Below are 14,557 nucleotides of genomic sequence, written 5' to 3'. Positions count from 1 at the left end.
CATAAGGACATTTTCTTCTGTCCTTTTTTCAAGTACCGTACTTTGTATTCTGTGGTGAAATTGCTATCTCATTTATTTTGTAGAGATTTTGAGACAGTAACAAAGCAATTCCAATTGGAACATTATGTTTTCCTGCAGGTTTTTGTAAGTATAAAATTAAACCACAGCTTGTAGTAAGTGGCCATTTTTTGGTAGAATTGGACTAGAAATAACCAATGTAGACTCAAAGAAAGATCATTGCATTTATGTGCATTTAAAATGATGTCGATATAGAGATGATGGCCATCAGGTTGCATAAGCAAACAACTACAATTCCTCTTACATTTGTTTATAGGCCAACAAGAAATAAACACTAAGGAGACAATTTTAATTCTGAAGTGGAAAGATAATGCAATTTAGACTCTTATTACATGCTATATGATTGAATAGAATAATAATACAGAACTGGAAGGGTTTATGTAAGCCGCTCAGTCCAACGCTTTGTTTAGGACATATATCCAAAGAATGCATCCACAAAGATGGCTTTGTACTTCTTGAACACATTCAACAAAGGGGAGTGCTCCATTTATCGTGGTAATTAGCTTCACTGTCAAATTGCTCTTATTAGTTATATACTATTTTAAATAACATTCAATCAGAATCTATCTTCATGTAAGTCAAATCCATTAGTGTCAACTGTGGTAGGATTGTAGTTAACATTCTTGACTTTGCACTTCAACTTGCTGTCATGTCCCCACTCAGTCATCTTTTTTCATGGCTGAGCATACTTACCTCACTCAATTAAAAAAAAAAAAGATTTTAGTTAGGAGCATCTTCCTTGACCTTCTTTGAACTTGCTCTATTTTTTAAAAAAAATCCAAGCGGAAGAAGCTTCTTGGATGAGAAGTGAAACGTCTTCAAAGGAAAATAAGAAAGCCCAGTTGCCTCTTGAAAAAGCACTTTTGCAAAGTATGCAAAAGCCTTCCTGGCCATGACTGCCACCTGCTCCTCAAGGATTTCCAAACTGCAAACCAGATCTGGGGCAATCCAGAATCAACGATGGTAAAGTTTCAGATCTAGAAGACCCTAAAACTCAAAGCAGCTTTGGAACTATAGTCTGGATGACTGAAAATCTCCATAGACATAAAAATGCATATCTTTTCCTTGGCTTTTAACTGTTAATTACTTTCAGTGTAAGTTTAAACTTTTCACATTTTAGACTGAGATATAAGGTATATGATCTATATAGCATCCGATAACAACTTGATTTTAGGGCACAGCTTATTGTATAAGATAATATCTGTATTAGCCAGCTCCAAAACACTAAATGTTCAAGGCTTTCTATTCATGGAATATTTATTATGATTCAACTCAGCCTCTTTAACAACATAAGCCCATGCATTTAAACAATTGTGCTATTTTAGATCAATGCAGCTTAATTCTTGCTGTCTGTAATATACTCTTAACTGTTTGTGGATGTCTATGGGTTTTTTTTTTTGAATCCTAGCCTAATCTCAATAATCCAAGAAGATCTGTAAGAATTTTGCTGCCATTGATTTTGATTTTTTTTTTTTTGCCTTTTGTGTGCCCATCCTGTATGAACAGCTTGAATCAACTAGTCTCATCCTTGCAAGAGGTAAGATGGGCATGAATCAGAATGGAGGCTCCCATGCTGTGGAACATACTTCCACAAGAAAAGTCCTGGCACCACCAAACAGTATCTGCCATTTTAGAAGACATTTTTCAACAGGCTTTGGCACCTAACAAGATCTATTGTCTTTTTCTTTTGGTCTGTATATGTTTAATGTTGAATTAATTTACTGTGCGTGTTATGGTGACTATTTTTAGATGTGTAATTCATGCTCCTTCAAAAATTGCTACTGAACTGAATTTTAAAGTGATGGAAGTAGAAAATAATTAAATGCATGAGTACTTAAACGTCTTTGATTTAAATGTAATGAAGCTTAGTGTCCTTTGTCACAGCTCCTTTTCTCATTCTATTATAACACTTTTCTCCTCAAAAGTTGAACATTCCATCTTAAAGGAACATAAAAACAACCTCCAACATTGTGCAAATGTACTTTCACTTGTGTAACAGAATTCCTCTACTTTTCTCTGCAGTTCTGTGAGCCCTCCAAAATCTGCCCTGGAATATCTCACAATTGTACAACATTGAGTGGATTTTGAGGACTGCAGAGGGAATAAACTTTCATATATTACGAAAAGAAACCCTGAATTAGATTTGCTTCTTGGATACAGCTACTTATATTGCATTGGTTTTTTTAAGCATCAGAAACTTTTGTATACTTTTATTAAAGTTGATAAGAAATGGTTGCTCATTTTACTGTATTTTAAAATAGCAATCAGAAATTTTAAACATGTTACTTGTATGTTAGCTTTGTTTAAAATCTGTTTTCTCCAGCCTCCACTTTGCAAAATATATAAAATAAGTGCATAAAACATGAATAGTGCTTATATCTGGGTAAGAAATCCTGTCATGGATTTTATTTCAAGCAAAATTATGCGATCCATCAACACAGAGTCCACAATGTGAACAGACATAAAATTCAGAGCCTGCAAACATCTGACTTAAAGTATTTTTGGCTGAAAAAGACGTATACAAAAATTAATATATTTGGGGAAATGATGCATACAAGATGTGTAAAAAGTATGTTAGGGAAAGTTGTATACAAAAATGTTTTCAGTTTTAAAAAAACAATTTGCAAAATGGTATAGAACTCTGAAGAGATGATTTTTGTATATTTGTTAGATTGACATGGACAAGATACAAAAAAGATCCTCACCCATGTGACAAAGTTAGATTTATCTACTTCATAAAATCTGAATTCCATACAGAGATGCCAAACTTTTCTCTTTAAGCTAAACATTTTAATTAAAAAAAATACAAAATCTTTTTTCCGAAAGCAGAAATATTTGATCTTCTCTCAGAATGAAGAAATTAAAATTGCTGTTCCCATCTCCCGCTCCATTTTGCATGCTGACACTTGTATATGAAAAGTTACAGAAATGTTCATTTCAGTGAAAAACATCAGATATTGACAAAGCTTATATTAATTAATGATGTAATGATACTAGCTTCCATTCCCTGGATATCTTTGTTCATATGGTCTGGAGATAATGTTTCTGAGGAGGGGAATTGTCTTTCTACATGGAGTTGAAATGTGCTACAACAAATTCAGCCATGTTTTGCTGGTTCCTTCCACAGCTAATTATTATTTCATCGATTAATCTAATATTTTATGTCATCATCACAGTGCAAACAGATCCAGGAAAACCCCAAAATTTTGATCTAGGAATAGCTGCAAATGTTATGGTCCATATAAAGAATTAAAATCACTTCATATATTTGGTAGTGACAACAACTGCCATATATATTTTAAAAAATGATACAATGGCAACACTCCTTCTCCTTTAATTCCCTTCTACTCTTTTGAAAATCAACTGCAGAAGGTTGGGAAATCACAGAGATTGCAGTGGGAAATAGTCTTTCCTCTTCACTCACCTGGTTCTCTTTGTTGGATCAAAGAGATCCCATGGAAGGGAAGTTTTTTTTATTATTATTTAGATCTAATCTCATATCTTTTATGCTAATGAGTTGGGAAACTCCTTTGGTGTTACTTTAAACATTACTGAAACGTTATATATTTGGGAACATCCTCAGAACAGAATATATTTTTCTACTCAAGGTGATGTTAACTGTACTACATAATTGCTATTTAGATAAGTCAGTAGTAGAAATAGGTAGGATGTTCCCATCAATGCAGGATATTTAAGTGCAAATGCTCCAGTGATGATTTTACTTGTTTGGACCAGGTTTTGGACTACCCCATATCAAAATATTCTGGGCTGTTCACTTTATTACATTGCTTCCTAACTTTGCACTAATATAGAACTATGGTGAAATTCTTCTATTGCTCTCCCTTCCTATCATTTTTGCAAAAATAAAAGATACTTTCAAATACAGTACTTCCATCATTCTGGATGTCTAACAAAGGGAGAGGGGAAAAATTCACAGTCAATTATATATATTCTCAGTTTATAATAGACTCTAGTTTTCAATAACATCTTCTGTCCCGTTTTCAAAAAGGCTAATGTTCCTGATTCTCTTGTGCAATTCCAGTCACTAAAAGAAGGTTGCAGGCCATAAACTGTACACTCAGTACATTACTGATCTGCCCAGTATATATTCCAACTAGCTCGCTGGAAGAGCCATCTACAGGAGCATTGCAGTAAGTGTTTCGAATATCCCAGACTCGAACAGAGTTGTCCATTGATGCAGAAGCAATCAAACTACTATCCGGACTAAAAGTAAGGCTGGTGATATTATCTGTATGGCCCCGCAGTTCTTTGTAAAGCGTTCCAGATGCCAAGTCCCACAATTTTAAGCGCTGGTCTTCACCTGCTGAGGCCAAGTACTTACCATTGGGAGAAAAGGCAAGGGAAAGGACAGGACCTCGGTGACCTGTAAACAGACGTACTGTGTTTCCTTGCTGGGTACTCCAGAGCCGCACTGTTTTATCTGTAGATCCTGTTGCCAAGTAGTTAGAATTTGGATGAAACTTGATGCAGTCGACATCTGCTAAATGGCCCGCGTATATCCGTAGGGGATACGTCCGATCAAATGACCAGAGTCTGGCTGTACGGTCATGAGAAGCACTAGCAAAGTACAAGCTGCAAGGGCTGATGTCCAGGTCCCACACCGGATAAGCATGTCCTTGGTACAAGACAGTGTTTGTAAAACATCCAAGATCCCAGTATCTGATAGTTGTATCTTCAGAGCATGACAGCAATCCTGAGCTGTCTGACAAAAAACTTGTGCTATACACTGGTCCAGAGTGCCCTCTTAATAACTTCATTTCAGTTCCTATATCATCATCGTCTTCAGCCTGTAAAAAGAATAAAGAGACAAATTTTCTCTAAGCTTTTGTTTTTTCAATACAATAATAGTATTTTTACCAGTTGCAACTAACAGAAATAAATAAGGCTGTCAATGAAAAACTCCCAAGTGCTGGTAAAAAATGGTCTTCTTGAGAGTCCTTTTCAAAGACCAACTTGGCTGCCAAATCCTATACCAGTGATGGCAAACCTTTTTTGGCTCACATGCCACAAGTGGGGGGAGCGCAGGGGGGTCATGTGCAGATGTGCCGCACCCATAATGCAATGCTCGACACCCCCCCGTGCACATGCGCGCACTACAGGCGCCCCCCCCCCATTTTTACATGCTTTTTTCGCCCTCCCCAGGCTTCAGAGGCTTTATAGGAGCCTGGGGAGGGTGAAAAGAGCCTCCCCCGCCCCCACGGAGGCCCTCTGGAGGCTTCAGGGACTGTCCGGAGGCTTCTCTGACGCCTTCAGAGCGCTCAAAATGACCCTCCGAGCAAACCGAAAGTGACTTCCGGTTTGCTCAGAGGGTCGTTTTCAGCGCTCCGAAGGCTTCAGGGACTGTCCGGAGGCTTCCCTGACACCTTCGGAGCGCTTAAAACGACCCTCCGAGCAAACCGGAAGTCACTTTGTCTCCGGGGCGGGGAGGCTCTTTTCGCCCTCCCCAGGCTCCTATAAAGCCTCTGGAGCCTGGGGAGGGTGAAAAATGGCTTTAAAAAAGGCTGAACTCAGCTAGCCAGCGCGCGCATGCACGCTGGCCAGCTGACAGGGCAGCACCTTGCATGCCTTGACAAATGGCTCCACGTGCCACCTGTGGCACGCGTGCCATAGGTTCGCCATCACTGTCCTATACTAACCAAAGTTTGTGGATCAAATACAAAAGCAGCCATATGAAAAAATAATCAAGCTTGGATATTTTCAGCTTGTATACCACTAATATCATTTTAGTCTAAGAAAGAGCATAGAGAATGCATCTGCTTCTACTGATTGTCTTTCTGGGAGAATATAGGCCCATTGAAATTTAGTTTTAAATGGAAGCTATAAAACTATAGTTTTAAATGGAAGCTATAAAACTATGGCTTCCATGGAATTAATACCTCATTCAGAGACTAATCAATCCAATATCATTGCCCTCAACTACCATTAATAGGCATTTACATGAATCATTTTCATTACCCAATGTTTTTATAGAGAAGGAGATCTGGGTGTCAACAATATACTGATAACACCCAGCTTCAAATCCCTTGATGACCTCTCTACCAGTTTCATGCAGATGTTGAGAAGTACTGAAAATGATATGGAGTCGCAAGGGACACCCTATAGTAGCTGTCGTTTCAAAGAGCAATTATCTCTTAAGAAGTACGATCTGAAATGTCCCTGAGGGATGGAAACAGGCACTGCTATTTCTATTATATTCTATATTTCTATATCTGATCCATGGCTGGAATATTAAAACTGCTGGCAGGTCAAAAAGAATTCTGTACATATCTTACTAAACCATAATAATATCTTGTGCAGCTGTACACTAACAGCAGGAATAATTAAGATGCTTTGCATCTTCTGCAAATATATTATTTGGATTATGTTAAAAGCTGGATGTATAATAACACGTAACTGGGTCTTGCTTGCCTTATTTGTTTTTAGAGACATAAAAATGGTGCAAAAGATTCCGTACCATTGTTTTTGAAGAAAAAATAATAAAATATACAAATCTTGTGCTATAATCAGAAGACTGAGGGACCCCTCCTTACCTTCAGTAAGATGCTCTTGCCCCCAATTCTATTACAAATCTATAAAATTATAGATAGCATATCTCTATTGTAAGTCAGGGGTCCCCAACTTGCGCTTGGGATTTACATTCAGGCCATGGAAATGGGCAGTGAGCTCACACATGCGCATCCTCACTTGCAGGAGCAGCAATCGCTCCATTTAATTGATCATTGACCAATCTACTTTAGGCATTAGTTGCACAAAACTACTTTAGGAATTATTTTAGGCAATTGCAAAACTGCTGCGTTTAGGCAGTTGTGCCACATACAGTAGTGGTGGAAATAATAGCTAGATTAATCATGCATCTTATTGAATTCTGTCTCAAAACCACCCTGAACATTCACAGTTCATAGTGGTACATGGACCTATAAGTAGCTTTCCTTCTCATGAGCAAATTTGAGATTATAACTTAAAGCACTTTCTGAGTCTCCCTTTCTGACTCAAATATTATAACTCATCTTGATTTGTGCCTTTGAAAGGTGGAGGTGTATTACAGAGGTGGTATTCAGCAGGTTCTGACCAGTTCTGGAGAACCAGTAGCGGAAATTTTGAGTAGTTCAGAGAACCAGTAAATACCACCTTTGACTGGTCCCGCCCCTGTCTATTCTATGCCTCCTGAGTCCCAGCTGATCGGGAGGAAATGGGGATTTTGCGGTATCCTTTCCCTGGAGTGGGGTGGGAATGGAGATTTTACAGTATCCTTCCCCTGCCACGCCCACCAAGCCCACCACAGAACCGCTAGTAAAAACATTTGAATCCCACCACTGGTGTATTACCATAAATGCAAATGAAGAATGAAATTGCCACCATAAGGAGTCACAATTGGCTAATGAAATGTTCAATTTAATAAGGACAAGTATTTGATCAGTTCTATTATTATCAAGAGGTGGGAAAATGGGCAGTTTTAACTTAAATCTTTTCCCAGGCAAACTATTGTTGTCTCCCTATCATTTCTCACTGTCCAGCCTACCCATGTGACTAATAGGTAGAAGGAAAGCATCAATGTGAGGCAGACTTTGCTGTTGGTTTGGTTGTGAGAACATGACAATTTTGAGAATCTTCCACATAAAGCATTTCAATATAAATGTAATACATTCTACCCATGATTCAATAAAAAAAAAAAATCAGGATAAGAAGATACTCTGACCTCTTCATCCAAGATATCACAGGCCAAGTGAATTCGGGAAACATCTACTAAGTGAGGCTCAGATTTCAGCTTCTTGGGCCGCAAGCTCCATAGCTTTACACAGGAATTGTCAAAACCAGCAGCCAGCAATTTGCCATTTGGCGAGATCGCTGCTGTATTCAGCAACTTCTCAGTATTATAGAATGCATAGAAACATATGGTAGTAAGGGATGGTGGCCCATCTTTGACTCTTTTAATGCTATCTTGCAGGAGGTCCAAGGCTGCTTCATTCTGCAGGATGGAAGCAGGCATATCAGTAGGTTCCAGGCCATTGCTCTCACTGCGTGAAGAGCCACCACTAGCATAGAGCTGGTAGTCCACTCTCTTGGCGGGCTGCACATCTAGGTGAATATGCAAGGATAGGACTTTGCAGAGAGCACTGTTATTATCACTCTGGAGGTAGCGGAGGAGGAAGTTGTAGCTCTCTTCCTGAAGGCGGACCACGTATTTATTGTCCAGAAATGCCCGAAGCTTGAAATTGGACAGGATGTCTTGAATTGTTAATGTAGTTTGCAACTGTTCAATGATGTCTTTCTGACTGGCATTCTGTAAGAACATCCCATGGAAGCGACTATAGAAACTGTCCACTGTGCTCTTTAGGCCATTTTGGACCATGTTGATATGGAGGTAGACAAAGAGAGGGTACAGGAGAGGCATCACTTCCTGGCTATGCTGGGAATCTGAATCTAAACATCAAATAAAAAGAAAAATGACATTTTTCCTCACTGAGTGCTCAGCAGATATATTAAGAGTGAAAATTAAGCAAGCCAGCTCTCACCCCTTTTGCAGATAGCCTTTTGATTATATAAACAGGGAATACTCATCTGTTCATTAAGAAATACAGGGTAAGTCTAAAACTCACATAGGAACCCTGTCTATGGCAGAATTTGGGATGGGCAGACATTCTAGCCCTTTAAAACATTTGCTCTGGTAATAGAATGACATTCTGTCTATGGAACTCCAATCAGGAAGATTCTCCTTTTCTTTACTTTATTATGGCATCTTTGATAGAGAATAAAATGCCATCAGAGCAGAGATAAGAGTTAGAAATGGAAATTGCAGGGACTAACATTCCAATGGCTTTTGAAAAATCACTTCCTTGGCCTAATGACTAAAGGTTGGTTTAGAGTTGCCTGCAACTACCTGTAGCCGTTACCACATACAGTATCTAGATAGCAAAGGGTAAACGTAGGTTGCAAAAGACTGCAGACAGGCCCAACGCAAACACCTCCCCATTCAAGCAGAGATGCATGCTGATTGATTGATCTGACTTGTTCTGTGCATTGTTGCTTTGAGTACTCCCTAGCCAGAACTTTAACATTTTCAAATGCATGAGTACAACAGCTATGCAACTGTGCGGGAGAAATCTGCTTGACCCTTAAATCTGGCATACGATGCCAGGAACCTTTCACTTAACAAATCTATGGCTCCAATCTGGATTTTACCCACCTGTCAGAAAGTTGCGCAACCGCCCAAACTGTACTTCATATTGTTGGGGCTCTGCTAAGCAGGGTGCAGCAGAAATCACATTTGTACAACCCGATTCAGATTGTACTAAAAAACACAACAAAAAAAAAAAGAATGAAGACAATTGGGTTTCGAAGACATTGAATGCTGCAATGTAACTTTCTGCTGTTTTTATGTTGAAACACATAACTTCTGCATTTTTAAAACAATCTAGTAAACATTAGTTTCCATTATTTTTATAGGGCAAATGGAAAGGGTACCAATCAGGCTGAAAATAATCCACAATGCTTGGTAGACTTCTTGTCTGTAGATAAAGTTTACAAATAAGTTAAGATTGTTAAGGTAATGGCCTATATTTCTATTAATCCAGTTTAAGGTTTTTTTTTTTCATCATATAGAATAATTCACACATGTAACTAAACTAAACATGCCACACAAAAAAACCTTCAGTATTTAGCATAGCTCAGTGATGGCTAACCTTTTTCGGATCGCGTGCCAAAAGCCGGGGGGGGGGCAAAGAGGGGGTTGTGCGCGGGTGCCTACACCCATGCTATGCACGCAACCCCCCCACGCATGCATGTGCGAGCCCCCCCTGCATGCATGTGTACACATATCCCTGTCGTCCCCCCCCGCTTTGGTCCGCGATGGACCCATTTTTCGCCCTCCCTAGGCTCCAGAGGCTTTTTAGAAGCATGGGGATGGTGAAAACATCTTTCCCTGCACACCGCTGGAGGCCCTCCGAAGGCTTCAGGAGGCTTCCCTGAAGGCTCCGGAGGGTGAAAAACGGCCGTATGGGTAACCCGAAAGTCAGTTCCCAAACTTCTGGTTTGTGAGTTGGGGTTTTTTTCGCCCTCCGGAGGTTTCAGAGAAGCCTCCGGAGGGCGAAAAATGGCCGAAAAAAAGACCCAAGTCAGCTGGGCCTTAACAAATGGCTTCGCGTGCCATAGGTTCGCCATCATAGGTATAACTTGTTATCAGTGATTACTATCACAGAAAATTGATGACACATGAAATGTCAGAATCCATTATTTCTTTCAGCTGCGTCCATTCCTAAATTAAATAGATTATTCAATAATCAAATAATCCACTATCATTTTTAGATATCCATCTAAATGTCCGCTATAAATCCAAACGGTACTTGTACTAATTTTACCTTGAGTATAACTCTACCAGGAGTTCTTAGATCTGGCCCATGGGGCTGCCCTGTAAACATTGAAGGACTGGCCCATAGTGCTTCTGCCAGTGAAAACAGGCTCCCAAGCTCGAGCTCCGTTTTCACTGGGCAGAGGATTGCAGGAGGCCGTGGCAGCAGAAAACAGAGTCCAAGAGCCTGTTTTCACCAACTGAGTGCTTGGGCCACCATAGGCGCCCCCGACAGGAGTCATGTTGAGTCCCCCCCCCCCGAGGTCAAATACAATCCTGATGCGGGTTTATGCACATTGAGTTTGACATCCCTGATCTATGCAATCTAGAATCCTAATTAAGCTTGGGAATCACTAACTGTATGTCACTAACTTATCTTACACAATTTTAAAAAGAACATGGATGAAAGGAATGAAGGAAAGAGACTTTCCCCATCCTCTGAAATTCCACTGAGGCATTTGTATACGATGTACTGTAGCATGAGAATAGATGCAAAAACGAGGGATTTCAGGCAAAGACAGACACTCTGATATCAGAGCTCCTATCAAAAGATACCTTTGTCTGATTTTTAGGAAGCCTATCTCCTTCAGCGAATCCTCTCCACCTTCGGGACAAGCAAAGAACTGAGAGGGTCAGACGGGCATTAAAATCCTTTTTCTTTCTTGATCTCTGGTTTGGATTTGCCTCATTGAGATTATTACCCCACCAACATAATTTTCTAGATTATGTCTACAAATAACCTCTCAGGATGGCTAGGTCTTTGGCTCAGCATCATTACCAGATCCTGCTTATTGTCAGAGATTTTCCTGTCAAGCTGGAAACCTAAATTTAACTGTTAGCATTCCATAAAAGTCCCACAATAGGAAACCTAGAAGCAACTTTTGCAGTTAAGTTGCCTAATAGTTCTCAAAAATGGGAAAAAGACATTTTAGGAATATATCTTAATCAGCTTGCGCCATGCAAATCCTACATCATTTAAATTCTATTAATTTAATTAGGGTCTTGCATTTATTCTCTCTAGGTTTATATAAGTTATATAAAAATAATGAACTCTGAACATGTGGCTAAGGTTATTTGACATGTATTCCAGCATCACTGCAAACAAGAATGCTCAGTGTATACACCTGTTTTCCTATGAAGCTGTTTTTACTCTTTTTTATATACACACAATTGCATACGCTAATAATGCCTCCAACAAGCTAATTCAGGTACTTGTTTATATATGTATGGTGCCTGGTATTCCCCCATCCCCCTCAATCATAACTTCAAGTTGCACACTTTATTGCTATTTGTTTTAAAATGCTGTTATTTCATAGTCCCTTTCGGGAGAGGGGGCGGTCTATAAATATGAATAATAAATAAATAAATAAATAAATAAATATAGAACTGTCCAAAAATGACATAACATCCTTAAGTTATTTAGATTAATTTAATATATCCATAGAATCCAGAATTGCCACACCAAGATTTTAAGTATGCTATTAGCTCATAGGTTTAGAACATATTAACCACTTCTAAACAACACAATCTCCCATAATTTTATTTCACTTATGAAATAAATGTTCCAATTCAGTGGTTAATTTAACTAATTTACTAAATCAATACATGTGCAGTTGATCTCAATATATCAAGATATGCAATAATTTAAAGATGCAGTTCCCAAATGAATCACTTTCAAACATTCAGCAATAGCAGTTATTAACTAGACGTTTCATTATATTTTCTTATTTCAGAATCTCTAGCAAGTTTTCCTTGCAAATATTAACTGATTAAATAAAGAACCAGTTTAGTCTAGTGGTTAAGGCACCAGCTGGAAAGCAGAATACAACGAGTTCTAGTCCCACCTTTTAGCCATAAAAAGGCTTAGCAGCTTTGGGAGAGTTATTCTCTCTCAGCTCTGACCCAACCCACCTCACAGCATTGTTGTTAGAGGGAAAAATAAGAGGAATATATTCACCGCCTTGAGTTATTTGTAAAAATAATTAAGATGGAATACAATAAATTAAAATGATTTTATTTTTTTAAAATTATTATATTTATAATTATGAAAATATGTATACATAAATAATTTTAACGACATACCTGCTTACATGGACATTTGCAGAGAATATCAAATAAGTCAAGCCAGTAGTTGTGACCATGCAATAAAAACCCCACTCCTTAAATGAACTGCTCATGCAATGCATGTAAAAAAGGATGGGATTTTGATCACGCATTCACAGCTACCATTTTGACTTTTCTGAGTCCCCCTCCACTTGAATGCTGATGATTTCGATTCATTATGTTCAGTCTCATTCCAAGTAAATGCCTAGACATTTTGTAGTATTATAAAAATAAGTTCACTGTTTCTTTCTTGTCTACCTGTTAGATTAGCTGCCATTTCTTCAGCTGTGTGACATAAGCGCAGCCCTTGTTTCAGGGGACCTTCTGAGTCTACGTACTGCCTGCGTTTGACATAGCAGGAAACAGCCATCTGAATCTGTTCGGTGCGTACACGTTTCATGACCTTCAAAGAAAGAGAAGCAGAATTCTAATTCCAAGGAAACAGTAAAACCCATGAGTTTTATGTAGCATTTTCTTAAGACGTTAAGTTATTGCAAACTGCAAGCCACTGCAATGTTTCAATCAGAGAGAACTCATACAATATTGGGAGGTAGTGTTTAGATTTCAGCATTTTGAGATGGGCAATGAAATATTTTCATGATTATTTAAAATAAAACCTTAACTAAATGTTGAGCAAGGATTTTGCCAATGAAGACTTCAAATTGTCACTGGTCTAATTTACAAATCACATAAAACAATGCTTTTAACCAGTCTATTGATCAAATAAAGCATAATTGCTATGTTCACTGACAATCTAACTTTTTAGATTTCATGGCACCCATCAAATATTAAATTGCTTGTTAATCTTTATTTGCAAATTATTTTTCAACACTATATGGCATTATTGATGATGAATATTCTAGGTGATCTCACAGGTGGGGAATGTGTGGCTTTTCATAACTTACCATGCAGGCTGAATTGTTGCATCTCCTCCTAATTGTTCACTTTTTTTTATCCATCAGAGACATGTCTCCCTAAATACTACTCCTGACAGGACCAACACTCTTGGATTGTCAAGCGTTTGTGTTCAATAAGCAATAACGATATTTCAAACAGTACGATAGAATTAAACTTACTGCTCATCTCTACTGTGGCTATTTTGTCTAAGCTCTATGTGGGCTTCTATTTGGTTATCTCCACCGATAACTCAGCATCAATAAAGCAAAAGATAAAACAGAACCCAATACACGGCGGCCAAATATAAAGTCCACTTATTCAAAAGTTTCACGAACTGTGGCTTTCATGCTCCCAACGTAACAAGGCAAGATGCACAGACCATCCTCCCGTTTCTCTGCCTTTTCCGCCACATCCGTCCGCTGGGAAAGCACTTGCAAAAAAAATCCCCCAAACAAACACGGGGAGAGGAAGGAAAGAAAAGGGGGATAGAAAATGATGATCGGGGGTCCATACACGGTCGGGAAGCACCTCCCCACCCTTCCAGCTCTTCCTGGCGCTCCGGCAGCTGCACCGGCGGGAAGAAGGGAAAACCAAGACACAGAGCCCGATTTTACCCAGGGAGGGCCCGAGAGCGCTTCCGCGCGCCACGCGCAGCTCTGCTTGCCTCGACTCTCTTCCACCCGCCCGAGCAAAGAAGCAGCTCCGCCGGGAAGAAATATACTCACTGGAGCATTGCAGGCATGGAAGTAGGGAGAGAGAGCGAGAGGGCGCGCGAGCCGCGGCGAACGTGGGTGATTCCTGATGCAGGCACGCGACAGAATTCCCGGGTTCGCGCCGTCAGTCACTGCGCCCAGCCGCGCGAGACGATTCCGCCGCGGTTGCTGCTGGTGTTGCGGAGATCGCGGGCTCCGGTGGTGGCGCGAGCAGTTTTTCCTCCTGGGGGAGCCTTCTGCAAACTCAGCTGGCCCGGACGTCCCGCGTTGCAAGCTCCGGCGGCGTTAGCAGCTTCGATGACTGTCGCGGCTGAAAACCGCCGCTCCATGACTGACGGAACTGACTCGGAGAAACCGAGGGGGGGAGGGCAAGGGGGGGAAGGAGGAGGAGAACGGTGGG

The 14,557-nt window shown here is 39.8% G+C and overlaps 1 protein-coding gene across 1 annotated transcript; it reads right to left on the bottom strand.

Moving 5' to 3' along the window:
* Positions 1-2,309: 2,309 nt before the first annotated feature.
* TAF5L (TATA-box binding protein associated factor 5 like) lies at positions 2,310-14,492 on the bottom strand. Its single transcript, XM_081945545.1, has 5 exons — positions 14,170-14,492; positions 12,806-12,950; positions 9,284-9,388; positions 7,796-8,520; positions 2,310-4,886 (listed from the first exon to the last, which is right to left on the bottom strand). Exons 2-5 carry the CDS (start codon positions 12,945-12,947, stop codon positions 4,089-4,091), a joined length of 1,770 nt encoding a protein of 589 aa, XP_081801671.1. The 5' UTR covers positions 12,948-12,950; positions 14,170-14,492; the 3' UTR covers positions 2,310-4,088.
* Between the last annotated feature and the right edge of the window lie 65 nt (positions 14,493-14,557).

Source organism: Natrix helvetica (assembly GCF_964273705.1).
Source record: "Natrix helvetica genome assembly, chromosome: 2".
Taxonomy (NCBI): domain Eukaryota; kingdom Metazoa; phylum Chordata; class Lepidosauria; order Squamata; family Natricidae; genus Natrix; species Natrix helvetica.
The sequence above is the reverse complement of the archived record's forward strand: the minus strand, read 5'-3'. Positions and strand labels throughout refer to the sequence as shown.